This window comes from Solenopsis invicta, chromosome 13 (assembly GCF_016802725.1).
Source record: "Solenopsis invicta isolate M01_SB chromosome 13, UNIL_Sinv_3.0, whole genome shotgun sequence".
NCBI lineage: Eukaryota > Metazoa > Arthropoda > Insecta > Hymenoptera > Formicidae > Solenopsis > Solenopsis invicta.
In genome coordinates, this window is record NC_052676.1 from 11,864,825 (window position 1) to 11,888,910 (window position 24,086).

Consider the following 24,086-nt stretch of genomic DNA (forward strand, 5'->3'; position numbering starts at 1 on the left):
AAATTCTGGAATTGAGATCTTTACTAATATTTTTGAATTTTTGCGAGATGGAGTGAATGTACAGGATGGTAAGCCATTTGTTATTTGTCGTACTGTCAATCAATTTTTCAGTGTTGGAAACGCATTGTATCTCGTTTATATCTTTTAAACAAGAAATCCAGTCTTGTACTGATAGTTTTAAAAATTAAGTTCAGAGGGTAGTCATTATCCAGGAGAATAATCGATAATCAATCTTAAATTTTCACGTTGAAAAATCGGATGTGACAATAAAATCGCTCTGTCCGTCATGTCCATAATTGTACCTATTTTTTGTGAGAGAAGGTGTTGCGATAAAAAATCAAAGTATCTTCCAGAGAATGTGGGTTTGTACCAATTGAACTCTATATGTGTGTGTCTTTTTATCAAGATTACATTGAGAAAATTTAATGTGTCACTACCCATTTCCAACGTAAAGTGTAACCTAGGATGAAAAAGTTAAAATTGTTTAAGACCAAATCCTCAGAATGTCGTGGTATGGACATAGCTATGTCATCGACATATCTTTCATAAAAAGAGGGCACAAAATTCACATTCTCCAGGGCCCGCTTTTCCAAATCACACATGACTAAATCCGCAATAATTGGCAAGAGAGAAGAACCCATGGGTGTCCAAAAATTCTGTTTGTAAATAAGATTATTGATAAAGAAGTAGGTCGAGTTCAAAACCATCATTAATGCTTCAATAAATTTGTCTTTAAGTAAACTACAATTTACTGAGATATTGTCCTAACGTCTTAGCACACTGTTGATGGCTAAATTAATCGGAATATTTGTAAATAACGAGATGACGTCCAGCGAGATTAAAACGTGGTTCTTATCAATACGAGTGTCTTTCAATTTATCAGTCAATTTGAAACTGTTATCAATATGGCTAAAAGTGTCTGGAATCTTAGAAATTAAATCGTGTAAATAAGAAATCAAGGAGTACAAAGGAGGACTGTTAACAAATAAAGTAATTAATCTAAATGGGTACCCCGGTTTATGAATTTTGAGAAGCCCATAGGCTTTCGGTAAAATCCCATCACTGCTATACAATTTACTGTAAACATTAGCCAATATATATTCTTTAGCTTATTTCCATCTTGTCAATAAATTTTTTAGATTTTTAATGATTTGTTTTGTTGGATCTTTTTTGACACTAGAGTAAGTGTTTATGTTACGGGCAAAGTCCGCATGGTGTGCAGTGTCGACATTGCCCGGGCAAAGTCAGCTTTGCACAACGGAACTGGGCAAAGTTGTTTAAAATGCTTTATTAGCGGACATTGCCCGATTTGATGTGGGCAAAGTCAACACTGCCCATCCAGCGGTGGCAATGTCAGCAACTGTTATTTCATTGCTGACTTTGCCCGGTTTCAAGTGGGCAATGTCGACATTGTCAAATCTCTGTGGGCTAAGCTGCGCTAGATGAACGGAATTAATACCTGCAAGTTTCTTAATTTTTGAGGGTTAATATTTATGTAATAAAATAACAATTTTAACAATATTTATTAGACAATATATCAGTAGAGTACATTAACAGTATTAGATTATATATAACAGAGTATATATTAAAATACATATATTTATTAAAATATAAATCCAAAACTCAGTTATAGTTTTCTTTTAAAATAAAGTAAACACTTATTGATTTATTTAGAATATTGCAAACACAAAAAAATTAACCCTTATTGATTTAATTAGAATATTGCAAACATAAGAACATTAACTCATTGTTGAAACTATATATGATTTTTGAATCATATACCGATTTAGATAATTATTTATTTTGACATGGCAATGAGTTGTGACATTTTGAATTACATAAAATGTTTGCTTTTCTACACTTACAACGGTTTGTTGTGCATTTAATTTTGCAGCTACATTTAATATAGCCCTGAGATCCAAACGCTGATTGATCAGCATTGATACTACGTAGTGACATTTCACACTGTGGTACATCTGTTGAAGATAGAAACATTTCGTTACAAATACCCAACTGATTTCGAGAATAAAGAGAAGATAAAATGCCACTCTTGGTGCCGATTTTGTACAATCCATCTTCTGTCACTTCTAATATGACTCCTATAATATTTTTCGGATCACCTTTATTACGATCAACACTTGGTAGTGGAATGGTTACAGATGTACCAACTTCAGCAGATGGAAATTTTTTCTCACTCATGCGCAACATTCTTTTAGCTTGTTCCTGAATACCGTCTATCGCTTTGTTTTTGTTAGAAATGAGATCGCGTTTGACTGTGCAATTATGACATAAAACGTTAGAGTTCTCTGTTGGTAACTCACAGCAAAAATTATGAACAGGCACCTTGCATTCTGTGCAGTGATATATCGCCATCTCCTTTCTCACAAATAGAACATATTAGAACAACCGACGCAGAATTTACATTTTCAAAAAAATCAATGTTTTCGCGAACTTCTTCAGTAATAGGTGTATTATTGGTAGTCTCAGATGATCCGTTGTCATGTATTTCAGTTGAATCAATTATGCGTTCTAATTCTTCTTCTGTTACTATATCATTTATTACGGACAATGGTAAATGAGATGATCGAAGACCAACGTGAGCCTTTCTACCAAACATTGCCTCATATGGTGTTTGTTTGATTGCAGAATGTCAACTGGTATTCTTTTTCCATTGACAGAAACGTAATCCTTGAGACCATTTAGTCAAATTGTTTTCCTCCATCCAGGCAATAAGTATGTCTTGTACATCTCGGTTTGCACGTTCAACACTACCCTGACTCTCAGAATGTCTCGGTTTACCGTGCACTATTTTAAGATCAGGCCACATACTTTTTAATTCTTCGATAACGCTATTACAAAACTCTCTTCCATTGTCTGATTGTAAGACGGATGGACAACCAATAATGCAAAATATGTCTACAAGATTATAAGCGACCTCTACAGCAGTCTTGGTCTTTAGCGGGCGAAGACACACAAATTTAGTTAAGTGTTCTTGATAATTTAAAATAAATTTATATTCTCCGTCCTTGCTCGTTTGCATGTCGATTAGGTCTACTTGTGCTCGGTGATTAATTTCTTTAAATATCAAAGGCTTTACTACAACACCTTTTTTGAGATGGGTTTTCTTTTTTTTACAGATGAGACAAAGCTCAAGATAGATATGAATCACTTCTCTTGTTATATTTACGTACTTTGTTTTAATATTGTTTTCCAACTTATGTTTTCCACCATGTCCAGTTTCCAGATGTGCCATATGAATAATGTCAAAAACTTGTTCGTTATGTACGTAATACTTAATCTTCTTCTCATGTTCCAACACAGGCTGAATAAGTTTCTTAGACTCACCTAGAGATGTAAAATTAATCAGATTCTCTATGACAATTATTCAATATGATAATTATGGTACGATAAGATGGTAATTTATTGGTAATTTTGATAAAATTTATTGTGTCTGATAGCTTTATGCGCTAATAGTTTAGGTAGTAATCATTGTCCACACTAATCCATAAGTTTAACAAAATTCTTTTATGTTCTTATTAATTGTGCTCTAATTACTGTATATTACATGTAGCATGCTACATGTATGAATATACAGTATTAAAATATTTTCTGAGCAATATGAATTAGATAAAATGTTTTATTCGTTACAGTCTAAATATTCCTTTTAAGCTTCATATCAACCTATTTTATTTCTGAAATTTCTCGAAGTAATTATTTAGAAATAATTTTTCCATAGTTTATCAAGTAAGTTACCGTCAAATTGAGTCATCTTCATTTCTGTATGAAAACATTTCTAGATTCTTAGACATCTCTAGACTCACCTACTGATAATACATCGTATCTTTTTAGGCGTCTATAATCAGTGTATGTTTTTTTATTTCTGATTTTTGCTTCTTCTACTGCACAAATTAAATTTTCGTATGCGTCTGAATTTTCTATTAAAAACGAATTTATACTTAATTTTAAAGATTTCAATTTTTCGTTAAATTTTTCACGCATTTTATCTGCAGCCGTGTTTGTAGTCGAGTTTGTATCCGTGTTTGTATCCGAGTTTGTATCACACATTATCTGCAAATAGCAAATACAATTTCATTCAAACCTTTGAAGAGTCACAGGAACATAACACCGGAGGCGTTGAGATACGGTACGCAACATACGCTCTAGCATAAGGCACAAGATTTGAAAGAACGCAAAATTTTAATATGCGCCAATAATTTTTTAAGTATAAAAACATAAAATGCTTGGTCGGCTCAATGAGCTCGTTTGTAGAACAGCGTTAAACATTTTTTTGTTTCGTGCTTGGAGCGCGTGAGCGTAGGGGCGCTTAAGACGATCGTAACGCCACCGCACCACACAGTCTGCACGTCACAGATCACGGAGTTGATGCAGGAGGTTATGGTAGGCACTGAGCGCAAAATAATTTATTAATTTGTAAATTATTATGTTATTCGTTTACACTAATACACAGCTCATGACAGCGAAAGATTATCGAATATTTTGCATGAAATTGTACCTTGTCTTTAAAGTTTTGAATGAAATTGTATTTGCTATTTGCAGATAATGTGTGATACAAACTCGGATACAAACACGGATACAAACTCGACTACAAACACGGCTGCAGATAAAATGCGTGAAAAATTTAACGAAAAATTGAAATCTTTAAAATTAAGTATAAATTCGTTTTTAATAGAAAATTCAGACGCATACGAAAATTTAATTTGTGCAGTAGAAGAAGCAAAAATCAGAAATAAAAAAACATACACTGATTATAGACGCCTAAAAAGATACGATGTATTATCAGTAGGTGAGTCTAGAGATGTCTAAGAATCTAGAAATGTTTTCATACAGAAATGAAGATGACTCAATTTGACGGTAACTTACTTGATAAACTATGGAAAAATTATTTCTAAATAATTACTTCGAGAAATTTCAGAAATAAAATAGGTTGATATGAAGCTTAAAAGGAATATTTAGACTGTAACGAATAAAACATTTTATCTAATTCATATTGCTCAGAAAATATTTTAATACTGTATATTCATACATGTAGCATGCTACATGTAATATACAGTAATTAGAGCACAATTAATAAGAACATAAAAGAATTTTGTTAAACTTATGGATTAGTGTGGACAATGATTACTACCTAAACTATTAGCGCATAAAGCTATCAGACACAATAAATTTTATCAAAATTACCAATAAATTACCATCTTATCGTACCATAATTATCATATTGAATAATTGTCATAGAGAATCTGATTAATTTTACATCTCTAGGTGAGTCTAAGAAACTTATTCAGCCTGTGTTGGAACATGAGAAGAAGATTAAGTATTACGTACATAACGAACAAGTTTTTGACATTATTCATATGGCACATCTGGAAACTGGACATGGTGGAAAACATAAGTTGGAAAACAATATTAAAACAAAGTACGTAAATATAACAAGAGAAGTGATTCATATCTATCTTGAGCTTTGTCTCATCTGTAAAAAAAAGAAAACCCATCTCAAAAAAGGTGTTGTAGTAAAGCCTTTGATATTTAAAGAAATTAATCACCGAGCACAAGTAGACCTAATCGACATGCAAACGAGCAAGGACGGAGAATATAAATTTATTTTAAATTATCAAGAACACTTAACTAAATTTGTGTGTCTTCGCCCGCTAAAGACCAAGACTGCTGTAGAGGTCGCTTATAATCTTGTAGACATATTTTGCATTATTGGTTGTCCATCCGTCTTACAATCAGACAATGGAAGAGAGTTTTGTAATAGCGTTATCGAAGAATTAAAAAGTATGTGGCCTGATCTTAAAATAGTGCACGGTAAACCGAGACATTCTGAGAGTCAGGGTAGTGTTGAACGTGCAAACCGAGATGTACAAGACATACTTATTGCCTGGATGGAGGAAAACAATTTGACTAAATGGTCTCAAGGATTACGTTTCTGTCAATGGAAAAAGAATACCAGTTGACATTCTGCAATCAAACAAACACCATATGAGGCAATGTTTGGTAGAAAGGCTCACGTTGGTCTTCGATCATCTCATTTACCATTGTCCGTAATAAATGATATAGTAACAGAAGAAGAATTAGAACGCATAATTGATTCAACTGAAATACATGACAACGGATCATCTGAGACTACCAATAATACACCTATTACTGAAGAAGTTCGCGAAAACATTGATTTTTTTGAAAATGTAAATTCTGCGTCGGTTGTTCTAATATGTTCTATTTGTGAGAAAGGAGATGGCGATATATCACTGCACAGAATGCAAGGTGCCTGTTCATAATTTTTGCTGTGAGTTACCAACAGAGAACTCTAACGTTTTATGTCATAATTGCACAGTCAAACGCGATCTCATTTCTAACAAAAACAAAGCGATAGACGGTATTCAGGAACAAGCTAAAAGAATGTTGCGCATGAGTGAGAAAAAATTTCCATCTGCTGAAGTTGGTACATCTGTAACCATTCCACTACCAAGTGTTGATCGTAATAAAGGTGATCCGAAAAATATTATAGGAGTCATATTAGAAGTGACAGAAGATGGATTGTACAAAATCGGCACCAAGAGTGGCATTTTATCTTCTCTTTATTCTCGAAATCAGTTGGGTATTTGTAACGAAATGTTTCTATCTTCAACAGATGTACCACAGTGTGAAATGTCACTACGTAGTATCAATGCTGATCAATCAGCGTTTGGATCTCAGGGCTATATTAAATGTAGCTGCAAAATTAAATGCACAACAAACCGTTGTAAGTGTAGAAAAGCAAACATTTTATGTAATTCAAAATGTCACAACTCATTGCCATGTCAAAATAAATAATTATCTAAATCGGTATATGATTCAAAAATCATATATAGTTTCAACAATGAGTTAATGTTCTTATGTTTGCAATATTCTAATTAAATCAATAAGGGTTAATTTTTTTGTGTTTGCAATATTCTAAATAAATCAATAAGTGTTTACTTTATTTTAAAAGAAAACTATAACTGAGTTTTGGATTTATATTTTAATAAATATATGTATTTTAATATATACTCTGTTATATATAATCTAATACTGTTAATGTACTCTACTGATATATTGTCTAATAAATATTGTTAAAATTGTTATTTTATTACATAAATATTAACCCTCAAAAATTAAGAAACTTGCAGGTATTAATTCCGTTCATCTAGCGCAGCTTAGCCCACAGAGATTTGACAATGTCGACATTGCCCACTTGAAACCGGGCAAAGTCAGCAATGAAATAACAGTTGCTGACATTGCCACCGCTGGATGGGCAGTGTTGACTTTGCCCACATCAAATCGGGCAATGTCCGCTAATAAAGCATTTTAAACAACTTTGCCCAGTTCCGTTGTGCAAAGCTGACTTTGCCCGGGCAATGTCGACACTGCACACCATGCGGACTTTGCCCGTAACATTTACATCTTGTAGCATGAGTGTTATTTTGTTGATGTAATCATTACGATCCAAGACTACTGTGATATTGCCTTTATCGGCACGTGTGAAAATAATGTGTTGATTCTCTTTTACAAATCTTTTGCACGATTTTATTAAATTGTTAATTATGTGGTTGTTATGGTTGTTTAGAGAAGGTTTGTATTGTAAATTCTTAATGATTCGGATGATACGATTCCTAATATTTAATTGTTGTTTCAGGTTAACTTTATTTATATTGCATTCAATGTTTTTAATAAATTTGATCGTTACTTTATTAATCCGCTGCATTGGGAGAGAAAAATTCTCGCCAAGTTGCAACAAACATTGTACATCATGGGGAATGACATTAGAAGTCAAGTTGACGAACCATTTGTTTTTTACTGTATTAAGTAAAGATTTGAAAAAGTTAACATCAAAAGAATTGGCTTCTATTTCTATTTTAATAACCTGTTTATCCGGAGAGAAATTCATAATAGCAACGTCTTGAGCAGCCTTGGAATATATAATGTTATTATCCTTATTATTGATTTTATCAACATACTTGATTGGTTTAATCTTGTCATTCACCATTTTATTATGTTTAAAAAAGAGCCACTCCATTTTTTCTTTTATCAATCCTGTCCCTTTCAAGATTGTTGAAGTGAAGAAGAGAGGCCTCTTGATAAAAAGTTTATTGTAAATGTAGTAAGGGACATATTTGGAGATTTTGTTAACAAGTCGGAAAGCTTCAATCTGTGAACTGTTACGAGTTCTGTAAGCGTCATTCAACTTAATTTTTAAAATCTTGCGAATGAAATTGTGTAATGTATGCTTAAGTTTGAATTTTGATTTATAATTCGACACTTTTAAATTCGCGTTCTTTAAATGCAGTAAGTGAGGCGAAACGATGTCATGTTGGATACAAAATTTCAAGAATCTAATCTTGTTACAATTCTTAATAATAATCTTGCGCTGTTTGATCCATGATTTAAGTAATGTTAATGTGTAATAAGGAATTTTAATGATATATTAAGGATAAAAGGTTGTTTTGAATCAATTTACATATATTTCTGCTAGTATTTTGTTGACATCATCTAATAAATTAATTTTGTGTTAAATCAAATTGTATATTTCTTACCAACAAGATTTGTAGCAAAATTTTGCACTGTCTGTTTTCAATAGATTGGCTATCTGGATATATGTATTTAACAATATTATATATTTATTATTATAATATATTATTATAATATATATTTGAATAAGAAATCATTTGATATTATACATATGTTATACACAAAATTTTTGGATTTTATACAATATGATTCCAATATTCAATTAAATAAAGAAACACAAAGTCAACAAAATTTTGTGCAATACTTAATACACATTACATGAATGGATGAAATCGTGAGTTAAAGTAGAAAAGAATATTCGAAAGTAGATGGCAAGATCCGATCAAAGTGTCCTTGACATCGAAGTATAAGAAGTCTACCGTTATAATTTATGTGGAATTGCATCATGTAAGTTAAAAATACTACAATATAATTTCAATGTACTTTGAAATGTATTTTTTTATTTATTATTATTTTTCTTAGTTCAGCGTGCAGCTATTGAGCTAATAAGTTGTTGAACTATAGTGAATATACACGAACGCAGTAAAAATAGGCAAAATAAAAAAGTGTTTCGTGACAAAAAGACACATTCGTCAAGTTGTCAAAAAAGAATTAATGGAAATTTTAGCAAGTAATTATCGCACATTAATATCTTATCAAAGATAGGATATAAGACATTAATAACGCACATTGCATAATTATACGATTAGTTAAGAATATAACATTTACTTACGCTATATTGATATTTACTATAATAAATATAATATTGTATTTGTATATTAATATTAATAACAAATCTCAGTTAAGGTGAATAAATATTATATGTTGTTCGCTGATTGTATTATCATATATAGTCTGCGTCATTAATGTTTCAATTGACGTTACAAAAATGTTACAAAAATATTGCAAATTAATCGTAAATCAAACGGATTATTTCTTGTTCCTGAAACATTTGCACAAACATTTATAAGGTAAACAAATTAGGATTTTTTGGTTTCTGTGACCTTACAAAACATTTCTGGAACTACACCGGTAACACTTTCCTAACATTGTATGCAAGTTTCGCAAACGTTGGAAATGCGTCGTCGCACATATAAGGTAATTAATCGACTTGGGACATTTCTGGTTATTCGGACGTTACCAAAATATTCATGCAACAAAACATAAAACATTGCATGGTTATAACGCAACGTTATAAGAACATCATCACAGTCATAATATTGTAATATTGTAATATTTATATTATATTGTATTATAATACATGACTTTGAAATATACACAAATATTACAAAATAATATATTATAATATGACCGCAGTATCATAAAAATATTATAATATGGTACTGTGCTGCAACAAAGAAAATGATTCTGAAAAACTTTAATTAAAGAATTCAATCTTAATTATTTCTTATTGTTAGATACATATATAGAGTATACGTATACATGTAATACAGTAGTACTGTGTTCTTCTATATTGTACATTATAAACATTATTATTTTAACAATATTATTGGAATTTTACATAATAATTTCTGTGATGATATTTTGCGGATGTTTATAGTTACCACAAATTTCAAAAATATTAAATAAATATCATGGTATGTGTAATATTGCAAAGAAATATTGTAATATTTTGCTATATTATTAGATCGGTGTAAAAGTTCTTGACGGTGCAAATAAATACCAGTACACATGCATTAGTATGATTTTATAAGCAAAATGTTTATGGTTTTTGTAAGTTGGCATCTCTCCATTAATATTTATTTATGGCAAGCCGTAATTGTTAAAATAATTTTACATTTAATACGATTGAAATTGGAGTCAGATGAAAAGCATATTCATCACTGCTTTTTGTTTTATTATCACCACAAAGAACAGTGCTGCTGATGCACACAGAATTATTTGTGAAATATAAGGGGAAAGTATTATAGCCATTAGAACGTGAATTGTTTTAAACAATTTAAAACTGGTGATTTCAATGATAAGAAACACGGACATCCTTCAACTGTGGAAAAGGACGAATTGCAAGCATTGCTTAATGAAGATTCGACCTAATCGATGTGAGCTTGCATTACAACTAAGAATTGATCATTCGACAATTATTTGTCGTTAAAGTACAATAAATTCAGAAGTATGGAAGTATAAAAAGTGTCACATGATTTATCCGAATGTGCAATTGACTATCGAAACAAAATCTGCTTTTTATTGCTGTTAAGCCAAAAAAGAAAAATTTCTTGTAGCATATCGTAACTGGTGATGAAAAAAGAATATTTTCAAAATATAATTTAAAAAGACAGAAACATTAGGTGGAGCCGGCCAATCAATTATATCGACGCCAATATTCACGGGTCAGTCATTAAGGTTCTGCTATGAATCTAATGGGATCAGGAAGGTGGGTTCTTCTATGAGTTGTTGTCATCGAACCAAATCATGGGATCGCTACAGTAAGCAACTAAGGCAACTGCACAAAAAATTATTAACGCCCGCAAATAGCCAGCAAGGTCCGTATCTTGCTGTATGTTAATGCTAGACAACATGTTGCTAATGAGACCAAGGAAGTATTACTGGAATTGAAATGAGAAGTTCTTCCACATCCCGCTTATTTTGATTAATTTACATTGAAGCGATTTTCTTTATTGTAAAAAAGTTGTAAAGAATAGGTAAGAACTTTTGCACCGACGTATATTATTAAATGCCCATAAAAATTTATTACTTAAATAATTATGCGTGTGAAATATTATGTTATTACAAACAAATCACACAAATAATATTCGAAATACTTAAATATTGCAAAATTATTGTAAAAATATTTGTAAACATGCATATTTAATATTTATATTTAAACGATATTTATACGTAATATTATTGTAATATGACTGTTGTGTTGAATGTTTCACATTTAATAGAATATTCTTTATTTTCCTGTGGAACAACTTTTACTTTTTACTGTTGTAGATAAAACATTTACAATATTGTAAACAAAATATATATCTTTTTATAATTCAATATTTTAAAATAATATTATAAGAAAGAGTATATATCTTTCATAATATTCTACAAGCGCACGCCCGCTCGTGCATATGTAAATGCATGGCATATTATTTTTCATCACTTTCTCTTAATCCATGCATTACCGATTGTTGCAGAAATTTTCAAAAAGATTTTAAAATTATTTCAAATCATTTTAACATTTCATATCTTGCAACAATTTAAAAAAAATCTGCAATGCGATATAAAATGTTTCTAAAATTTATCACATAGTAAATTGGAAACATAAGTATTAGGAAAAGCTTTCGCGTAAAATAATTTTAGAAATCTATAGCAATATGCGACGGCAGATGGATGCAACAAATTTCTCGTAAGTAAAAATAATACACGACAGAATAAAAGATAGCGGTATAAGATTTTTTGCACGTGTTTTAAGAAAAGGATTCCTCAGATCTCTAAAATGGAGCTCCAAGGTGAAAGTAAGTAGAATATGTTTTAACAGTACAGGTGATTGTTTTTTCAGTGACATTCAACAATTTTTCTACAATTTTCAATAATCTTCAACAACATTTCTACAAGATTACAATAAGATTAAAAATAATAGACATTTTGCTATTCCAAGGTTTCAGTAATATTGCAAACATATTTTGAAATTTTTATCAAATGTTTTATTTTTTTGTTGAGACATTTTTGAGATATTAAAAAAAATATATTGGTGTTGTATGTTATATTCTTTATTCTTCTACAACTTTTTATTATATTTTTATTTTTCTAAGCAGAACAGTTTTAGGTTATAATATTGTAAAAGAGACACTTTTTTCACAACTTAATATTTAAAAATAATATTAAGAAGAAATACGTATATATACATATGTATACGTATGTGAATCTTAATGTAAAATTGTTTTTATTATTACAATTTTTTACTATTATATAATATATTATTATTAATATTTATAATAATACTACATCTATTTTTGTCAACTTTTTCATATTTTTTATATTTAATATTTATATATTTATACATTTTTATATTTTTTTAACAAAAGTTATAATTGTATTTTAAATTATTTTTAACTTTATATATTTTAAATTCACTCTTGAGCGAACTGATTATTAGACAAGAAAATAATTAAAGTTAATAAATTATAATTTGCAAAACTTAATATGAAAAAAACGCTACAGAATTATAAAACAATTATTGAGAACAATATAAAATTATATGATAATTATTACAACAGAAGAATTTCGTTTCGAAGCGCAAAATTTATAAGTAATAATGGACGTAATATATGTATAAGAAAAAAATCAGCATAATTATACTTTACCAAATATTTAAAAGGAACGAAAGTCCGCGATCGTTGAATTAAGGAATTATTTGCGTTTAGCAAGAGTGCCGCTATCTCATGCGTGTCGCAACACACAGTGAGACTACAACATACTACAAGCACACTACGGCACCGCCTGTCCGATGACCTATCTGACCGGTTCTTGCACCTGACCGATGGCAAATGGGAGGATCGAAATGGAATGCCTCTCTCCGCCGATTCTCCCGGATGACCGGATAAGAACGGCTGCTCGCGATCCACTCGAACCCAATTCACGGACTCGTCGCAACTCGGATAATTCAAAATATTAGTGGCGACCGCATATCGTAGTAGTGAAGTATCGTTTCGAAATCGACTGTTGTTGCAAAACTTAGCGAGCGAGAGGTTGAGAATGAGCGAAACCTCTTTTCGCGGTGTCTCGACAACGTCTCGATTCTGAGCTTTCTTCTTGCCATAAAAGAAGATTTTCAAGTTATTGCGAGTAGCGATAACCTAAAGAATTTCACGGTAAACAAAATTATATTTGACATTTAGTGTCCAGTTTTTTCAGCGTCGATATAAATAACATGAAATTTACACAGAAAAAACATTAGTTTTAAATAAATACTAATATATCCGTTTAACCATTATTATTTTATATGCAAAAAAAATTATATTCCTGTTTTATATATATGAAATAATGGTAATCTTGTTTATGTATAACTTAATCTTTAAACAACTCGATAATTTTTTTAATTTTAGCAAAAAAATGTTTTTAGTTTCATTTCAATATTATAATAGTCATCAAAAAAATTACAAATTAATTGTTATTTATAAAAAATAGTATTAAAAAATTATAATTTTTGGTTTAAAGATATTATATTATTTTGTAATTATAATAATTTTGTCTTTCAATTTATCTTTTTTTTTATTCATAATAGTTTTAAATTGTAATTTTTGGTTTGAAGATATTATTTTGTAACTAATAATTTTTTCTTTTAATACATTTTTTTCTTTATTTTCATGTAAACAAGTTACGTCTGTTTAACGTTACATAAGTTTATTTCAATATTTAACTTTTTAAAAATAAAGATATTCTCCAAACAAAAATGTTCTCTTTTTGTGAGTATGCCGATATGAATAACACGATTTACTCCAGCGATTATAATAATCTTAAAGGAAAAGTAACTTTCCACTTACCCAAAAGTGGCTCATGACATTAACATCCATCGTTCTGATAATGAGCTTGTCCGGAGTGTCCAGAAACTTCATTCCCGTAACAATGCCCGCATTATTAATAAGAATCGTCACCTAAAGTAATACAATATATCGCCTAAATTAAAAAATAGGTAAAATAATCAAGACTATAAAATGGGCACATTGTGCAAATATTATACAATAATTGCATCATTAAATATAAAAATTTTGCAATAATTGCGTTAAAATGATATATCATAACGCAGCAGTTGTGTCGGAATAAAACTTTTAAATAATATTTACAAAAATATAGACAAATCCAAAAATTTGAGATAGAAATGTTTTACAATTATTTAAAAAATTGTTTGATCTTTTATTTAAAATTTTATTATGTTAAAACTGTAATACTTCATGTTGCAATATTTTTTTACATTACAAGAATATTTTGCAGTTTTTTAAATGCGGATTAATTATATTTCTAAAAGTTTTATATAAAATATAGCTAAAATATTTTTTATGAAACAATGTTGTTCTAAATTTAATTTTGTAAATATATTACTCAGATAATTTGCTATTTTATTGTCATTTTGACTAAATGTTATTTCAAAATTAATTACGCAAATAGCTATTTTTACGTTAAGGTCAATACTTCTACTCATCCATTTTTGTAAATATACTTAAAAAAATGCAGATTATAATTTTTATGCATTTCGTCATATAATTTATTTAATAAATTTTGTCTTACGAGAGAACGATTATCTATATGATAAAGTACTGTTTCAAGTTTGGTTTTTCGAGCAATTTTTTTCTGCGAGGACGTAGTGAATGCTTTGCATTCGAGAGAAAACGTGATGATTACAAGAAGAGATATATAATATAATGTATGTCTCGGATACGAAGTGTGCCAGAGAACGGACATGCATAAGCGACGAAAAACCACGTTTCCTCGCAGATCTTAAAAACAGGTCGGGCCCGCATATCGAGCCCCACATCGCAATCTTATGGCGTAACATAGACACTTTCATAATATCGTCCGCAGAAAAGTTCTCGTCGCGTGATGAATAGTGACGGTAAATCGCTGATTATTCTGAGTGTTCTGAGAAGATATTTCTTTTACGTTCGAGTATTCGCGAGCCATTCAAGTTGTCAAACGTAAAAAAATCACATTTAAAAATAAAAATTAAAAACAAAAAAGTGATCTTTGATGCGACATTCCATAAACGAATCTTTTATAATCATGGAAAAAACAATCATGAAATTAACAAAACATATTTGGTTAAACAAATGATTAGTGGTTAAGCAAATTTTTAAGAAAATTAACAAAATTTCTGATTATTACAGTCAAATATTTGGTATGCAACTAGAATATTTAGATATAATTATTTGATTAATAATTCTGATTAAATTTATAAAATTTCTAGCATACCGCAGTACGTGGCAACGTCATCAGATGATCGCGGTGGCCTATTTCTCATAAGAAGAAATCACAATAGTATAAAAAGCATGATTTTTCATCGATATTTTAATAAACTTTTTCTTGCAAATCTCTAAAATTGGTTTGAAGACGAAGACAACCGGAGATGTACCTTGACAGTATATATTTTTTAATTCTGCACAAAAATTAAATCAGAAATCTGATAATGCTTACAAGAATATTTTGATACGTTTCGACAGATATACTTAAATCTATTGCGGATTTCCAATTAATGTAATTATATTTTTTTTCAATGTAGTCGTGATTAAAATGTATTAATCAAATTTATCTAGTTATTTTAATCGGAATACAAGTAATTAAAGAAGGGTGTTATAAAAAGGCTTGTTTTTGCTAGGTTCGTGGATAGTAAAACAGACATCATTTCTTATAATTTTTGAGACGAGTAATCCGACGGTAATAATTGAAATTATGTAATAAAAATATCAAAAAAATAAAAAATTGAATTTAAATCGAAGAAACGCATGACATCACAGTTAATCGTGAGATGAGTCGCTGTATTACATGTCTTGATGATACACAGCGGCTACGATTCGTTTGATCCTAAAAATGCTTTGAAATATTTTTTGATTGGTCAATTTGTAAAATTCTTTGTCCCGATTAGTTAATAAAATGTTTTGAAGCATTTGTAGCGTTAAGTGGACCGTGGCCAATGTGATACATTACGTTTTGACATTAAAAGTATAAAAATATTTTATAAAATGCTATATTTATTAGTGAAAATATCAAACGCAAATCAATAGGTCACGTAACATATCATCACGCAGGGACTAAAAATAATATAAATAATATCAATAATATACCGGTATTATATTTTGGTTTTATATAATTATTGACGTAAAAATTGATTACAATACATATCGATATCGGAATACTTTTATCGGATTCACATCAGAACGTAATACCTGTATTGACACGATTTTTTTATATTAATACCGATAATATCAATATTATAAAGGTATTACTAAATATTATATTACTAAACAAATCAATTAGGTTTTTGACAATATAAATATTTTGTTTTACTTTTGTGTTTAAACAAATCTAATTGATTGGCAATATATGGTTGATATTTAGTAATACCATCATAATACTGGTATAATCGAAATTCGACGCGTTTAATCGAAATTCGACGCGTACCTGAAACGAATGAATCCAGCAGAAAAAGTGTCGCTCTGCTCCGCGAACCGGAATATTATTATTGACGACTATTCAGGTTAGGAAACTTGTCATATCACGGCAATCATGAGTGCGACCATGATGCATCACATGGTCACATGGATCACATGAATATGGCCATTATGCGAGCGTCACTTTGTATTGAAAACGTATACTTGACAAAATTCGTTTGGCGATGACAATGACAATAATGTTTCTTACTTAAAATTTCCGAGACTTGGACTTTGCGTCGTGATATGTTCGCTCGTAGGACACGGAAAGAAAGAATGAAAACACCTTTATTATACAATTTTCTCTAAGCTATTGTTTGAAAGACTAATACTCAGAACTTGATCAGTTCAGCCGTTACTGAAGTCTAATAATCTCATGTGCTTGAAAGTCGCTGATTCGCGTAAAAGAGGCTCGGTCTCTCCGCTAACGCTTTCACTTGGCAGAAGACGCGATTGCACATCTTCATATTACCAAAAAACTATATGAATACCGATATGAAAATTTCATCCATCGATATTAAACGTCTAATACCAGTATTCAAAAAAGTAATATTGTATGCAGTATTGATATTTAATTGCTAGCAAAATTACTTTGGCATTCAGTTTTGCTTACTCAACCATGCAAGTGCACGAAAATTTTCCGTTGCTTGACTTTTTCGCTATTAACTCTCCGTCGTCTAAAGTTTGGTCCGTTGCTTTTCTAATCCGGATTATTGGAGCTTTGTAGTGTTTTTGAAAAGGTTTTCAAGCTTTAAAAAATCTAAAAAAATTTTTGAAAAATTCTTTCAACATTTTAGAATAGGATTTTACAATTGTTTAGCGAAACATTTTTCACTTGTTGTACGTGCTCGAGTTTGAAGCAGATTTGACATTTGTTGTTTTATTAAAAAATTTATAATTTCTTTTATACGTGCATAAAAAATTCTTTTATTAATTTAGTTTTAAATAGTCGAAGGTTATTACGTACGAAAAGAAATAGTGTAGTGCCTATTAAAAAAAATTATAATTATTTAATAACATAAAAATCAATAATTTTAGAGTTTATATAAAATAGGAAAGAAAATAATATAAAATCCAAAAAATATTTTTTGCAAAAAGTTAGTATTTTATTATAAAATTGCTTACTTAACAACATTTTATCACATTTCTAAGAATAACAGATTGGAATTATCTGTTAAATTTTTATTTGTACTTTTCTTGTAATTTTCAACCTCCTCATTGTCAGTTTTAATGTCCAAAATTTTGCTATAAAATAATTCTTGCGTTCAATCATGTAAAGAAGATATAATTTCTTTTGCAGTGCATTCTGTCATCTCGAATATGAATCTGTTCCGAATTACAATATAATAAAAATAATTTTTTACATTACATATCGAAATAAAGGTTACAAATATAAAAAAATCGTACTTGCCAAAAGACTACTTGAATGCCGGTCAAACTGGATTATTAGTGGCACACACATACATACGTACGACTTTCACCTGTCGCTATACGAAACACGACTGACGAAATACAACGTCACTTGGCCGATATGTTTTCACTATCAACAACTTTTTTTGGGAGAGCTAATTCCTTCCATTTAATGAATAATTCAAAATTGAAATTTCGCTTGGATCTTTAAATTGTCGGTTAAATCACGAAGAGTTAAATATAGCATTTTTTTTTTAAAACATGACATGATATTATACTTTATAGCAGTGATATGCAACCCGCGATCTGCGGGTTTGCGAACAGCCCGCCTATGCATTTTTTTACGGCCCACCGAAATACAAAATCATATATTCATCAAATATTACATTAATGTGTAATAAATTTTTAGTTTTACAGTTGTATTTTTGCATTTTCGTGTATTTTTGAGGAATTTAAATTTAAAAATATAGTTTATTTTGTAAATAAATATGTTTATAAATATAATTTTTATAAATTATGTTAACATTTTTTATTTCCTTATTAGTATTAAGATATAATTTTTTTTATCTGTCTATTATACAAACATATGTATTCATATTAACATAAATATAAGTATCCGCGCGCGTGGGTGTTATGTAGCCTGCAAGACTACCTACGAGTATTTCTGATAATAGCTCTCAGTTTACAAAAAGTTGCGTATCACTACTTCATAACATTGATACATGTAGCGTCTTATTTCTCGAATGACTGCAATACCACGCAATTTAAACTCAATTTTCTATGTGTTCTCGTCATGTGATGTAACTTGGTGTAATAAATACCATTGGATTTCTCATGTCAAAAAGTATAGGAAATAATGTTTGATTCACTATCCACAAGCATTGAAAAAGTAGAACTTTTCATAACCTTCTTTGTCTAATTATTTTAATACAAATTAGATTGTTTATATGTTACTAAATTGTCGGATTGCTGTACCTACCTACACGTCAAATTAATACAATAAAAATTTTTTATAATGAAAGACGAGATTGGTTTCTCTCTCGTGTGATCTCTATTGTGATTTTAAGTCGTAATTTTGATTTACTTAATCTTATTGATTTTATTAATTTAATTTAGTATAACCAGGTCGATTTCTTTGTGACGTTATGTAATAACAACATCTTCGCAAATAAATTCAAAAATATTGTTACCACACAATAAAAAATTTTATGTAAAATTTAACTTATTTTACATGTCCCAGACAGTCCACCCTTTCTTGTTAATTTTATATAAAATATATGTCAGAAAGTTACCTAAATATTAATTATGTAAAAGACAACAAGACGTCATACTTTGACAAAATTTGAAAACAAATGATTGTGGAAGCACATTTTTCAGTAAAACTAATATTTGATGACACGTGCATTTATTTATTATCTTAGAATATATATTTTTTTATTTTTATGTTATTTGTCCATTTACTCATAAATTGTGTTATTTTTATATTTAAAAATGTTGAATATCAATTAAAAAATTTATAACGAAATCATATTATGTTACATCAACGTTTGAACAAATAAAAATTTAACACAAAAATTTTAACGATTAAATTTATAATAAATACAAAATTTTTTTAATTTTGCACGCGCTTATAATACATTATATTTAAAATTGGTAATATTGTATCGATTTTAATCTGTTATAAAGTAAACGTGCAATTGCGTTACCTTGCCGATCTCTTCTTTGATAATTTTGGCTTTCTTGTATATGTCTTCCCGATCGCACAAGTCGCAAACATAACCGTAACACGTACCTCCGGCTGCCTGGACAAGTTTAACAGTTTCATCGATGCCTGAAACAAAATAAAAATTGGTTTAAAATTGCTACGTCTTGTATTTTAATCAGTACTTGGGAAAAAAAAATTGAAATTAAAAAAAAATATATAATTATATATAATTTTATAAGATAATAAAAAATTTTAGTTAATTATATACGTCATTATATATTATATTATATACGTATTTATATATGAATATATTTGATATGTAATTGTATATAATTATATATGAAAAATTTTTTTCCGGGTACATTCCAACAATTAATTTACGCTCTCATATTACATCTCCTATTCATAAAGCAAATTTGACTGAAAGAAACAGACATGCAATTATTACTATTTTCGTAAAAAATACACATTACACGTTAATAATTATAACATTAAGAAAATAATACTATAAGTCTGCGAATAAAACTCAGAATTATAATTATACTGACAAGCTACACCGTTTTGCAACACGAATATGAAAGTTATTTTCAATTTATTTTTTTCTACTAAATTCTTTGTTTAAATTTATCACATCACAATTTTGAGAAAAATAATGTCAAAACGCTAAAAACGAAAAATTCTCATAAAATCATTATTTTTTCTTTTTTTGACATTATTTTTTTCAAGATAATTAAGTGATAATTAAATTTATGCAACAGAACTATGTTGGCAAAAATATAATGAAAACATATTTTATGTAGTAAAGAATAGACCGTGTTTAACATTAGATAGTGGAGATTAGATACAAAGAAATAGAAAGCAATAGCCACATTTCTTTTGCCTCTGATTCCCGCAATTGTCTCTTCTCTCTGTTACCTGCTCCTCATATTTTTTTTCACGATCTCCAAGTTTTGTACTTTACGTTTGGCTTATCTTTTCTTTGTTTATGTTAGGAAATGACTATTCACACTCATGCAGCAAAAAAGATCAAGATTTTAATGAAGGTTGACGTAATAATACCAAAATTGAAGTAGTTATTAAACAAGGTCGAAGGTTTCATGGAAAATGTTATTTATGAAAATTCATTGAAATTTTAATTAATTTTAATAGCTTATACTATTTTTGAGCTTGAAAAATTATAACAGTTTTTTAAATTAATTTTAATGTTTATTTTATATTATGTGCCAATATTAATATTGTTTATCACTAATTAATTATGATCAAGTATTAAAAGTTCCTTAAGTACACACGCAAATAAGTTGAAGAAATTATATACTACTGTGTCCAAAAAGTAAGGTGACATTGCATTTATTTCGAAAATTCTTTATTTATTCTTGCAAATCAATTTCGTCCCCTTCAAAGTAATCCCCCCCTGATATAATACACTTATTCCAACGGATTTTCCAATCTTCGAAACAGTTGTAATAATCGATTTCAGGAATGGCCTTTAGCTCCTTCTTTGCAGCGGCTTGAATCTCTTCTATCGACTCGAAACCGCTTGAGTTTGCTGAATAGCCAGAAGTCGCATGGAGCCAAATCAGGTGAATACGGTGGTTGTGGAACGATATTAGTCGAGTTTTTGGTTAAAAAATCACGAATAATCAGCGCAGAGTGTGACGGCAAAAAACGAGAAATTCACTTTTAGCAGCTCACAAAACAATGCGTATCTCAAACACTAATGGATATTTTGACGTGTTACTTCTCTTGGATGTCAAAGACAGTCCTACCAACCTAAAAAAAATTTTATTCCTCCAAATCCGTGCGCGCGGGAGATTTAAAATGCAATGTCACCTTACTTTTTGGACACAGTAGTATATATATATATATATATATATATATATATATATATAATGTTTATATATATATATATATATATATATATATATATATATATATACACACACGCGTAGAAGAAATGTTTCTTTATATTTAGTCTTTCTATTCGTTTGGCTTGCACTTATTTCACAGAAATAATACACAACTTTAAATAAAACATTATTTTGTTGAATATAAATTTTTTTATTTTTCTATATTAAACTATATTATTTAGAAAGGTAGAATTGTTTAAAACAGTAGTTTTTTATGAAATTACAATTCTTTTTATTACATTTATAGAGTTTTAGACTGCAATAAATAACCCAATCTGAAATGGTTTAATGATGCCCTATGCTCTACTTTAGATTCTAACTGGATAGTTCCATCATAAGACGTTACCTATCTCGGATTGAATTTAAATCTACTCTCGAAAACTAACAGCAAATTTGGTTAAACTGTACTGATGCAAATGCTGCACATTAAAGCTCCTGTATATTGATCTCATTTAAAAATAAAATATAAGTACCTTGAATAACAAAATATATATTTTACCAAATAACATAATAAAATTTCGATTAAAGATGTCACAATATAATCTGTTTAAATATTTATATTATATTAAATATTTATATCTTTACGTCGATTAGTGTAAGGCGCTTTTAATGTGCACTAGTGCGTTCAACCGAATTTGTTATAAGTCTACTCGTGATTGCTCCGCAAGGTTTCTACTCATGCGACCCACTACCGCTAGATGGCTATGAACTCGTATGCAAGATTTACGACAAAGTGTATATAAGGACGTGTAGCGTAAGTTTCATCTGTGGCTATGATCAGCCAGAGTGTTACCAGTGTTGGTGATTTATCTGGTAATTATTTATTGTACCTGATGACGTTATGATTACTTTCTAATCTGAGGCATAATCTGGTGATTTTTTTATTTTTATTAAAAAGAATAAAAGTCTTAAAATTTAAAACCAAAATTTCAGTATACAATCAGCTGTAAGGCAATGGCACTAGATTCGTATTTCGCAGGTTACCGCGTTACCATAATGGGCTGCGTTCAAAAATTCTACTTATCACGTAGAGTAACTTTGAGTGACCAATCAGGATGACAAAATCTTAAGAAATCTCAAGATTTTTTCATCCTGATTGGTCACTTAAAAGTTTACTCTACCCGACAAGTAGAATTTTGGAATGCAGCCATGTAGGACTCGCAGGAGGGATATTCTTATTAACTCCTGAAGGGAAAGGGTAAATAAGGAAGTCCCATAGGAAACTGAGAGAACTTTATCCGGTTGCACGTGTCACAGCGATCTGCCTTTTTCTCGGATTCTTTTTCTTACACGAGTGCGTTCGCAAATCAGTAACGCCGATTTTAATGGGAAGATTGGGGGACCAATCAGCGACTGAGAAGGTTTGAGAGCCAATCCTGATAAGGGACCACGATCGCGCTCCGATAGGACACTATCGAAGCGTTAGCCAAAGCACGAAATTCAAATCGCATATTATTTTTTTTCATAGCTACCATCCAAATAATATTATATCAATCAAACACATTTATTTTATAAGATGACAACTAATGCCACCTTTTTGATTTGTTCATCTTTACAAAAGATTTTCGTGTATCCTGATGATTTTTGACTCTACAGGGTGTCAGGTAACTACCGCCCATGGTTTCGTGGATTGATAGATCAAGCAAAACTGAGCAGAAAAGTCTTTTACCATTTTTAAATATTTGCCATAGTTAATGAAAAAAAAAATTTAATAAAATCTACGAATAAGCGCGTATCATCGCGCGCAAGGACCGCCCGCCGGTCGCCGAAACGTAGGCAGCCGTGGCTGTAGGCGCTGCGCGGTGAGGAGGGAAAACCAGCTACTGCTTCTTTTATTAATTTTTTTACAGACTTTATTAATTTTTTTTCGTTAACTATGGCAAATATTAAAAAATGATAAAGGACTTTTTTGCTCAGTTTTACTTGATCTATCAATCCACGAAACCACGGGCGGTAGTTACTTGACACTCTGTATAGTTATATAGTCAAAGGTGATGATAAATAATTGAAAAAGAGAGCATCAGTAAGTTAACCCAACATACCCAAAACTCAATTTAGACTGCGTTCTGAAATTCACTGCTAGTACTGAAAATCTATAGTATACGTAACGTGAACTATAGATTGTTAGTACTTGCAATGTATATCGGAACGCAGTCTCAATGTTCATTGTCATTGGAGCGGATCCCGATAGCACACCACCACTCACAGCGACCAATGCCTAGAGTTTTTCCGTTGGTTGGGTTAGATAAGTCAAGATGATTAGTTGGTGGGCTATCGCACCGTGCGCTATCCGATTCCGTTCTTGTCATTGACATTAATTATCGAGGTCAAGAATATCAAGTCAAGACTGAGCATATTTTCTATTTA

General features: G+C 30.0%; 1 protein-coding gene across 1 annotated transcript in view; it reads right to left on the reverse strand.

Annotated features, from left to right (window-relative positions):
• The window catches only part of LOC105196948 (short-chain dehydrogenase/reductase family 16C member 6), an 85,977-nt gene that overhangs the window by 23,159 nt on the left and 38,732 nt on the right, over positions 1–24,086 (reverse strand). The window contains exons 3-4 of the mRNA XM_039456389.1: positions 19,814–19,938; positions 14,040–14,150 (exon numbers count right to left, since the gene is read on the reverse strand). Coding sequence (XP_039312323.1) covers positions 14,040–14,150; positions 19,814–19,938 — 236 coding nt within the window. The remainder of the gene's footprint in view (positions 1–14,039; positions 14,151–19,813; positions 19,939–24,086) is intronic.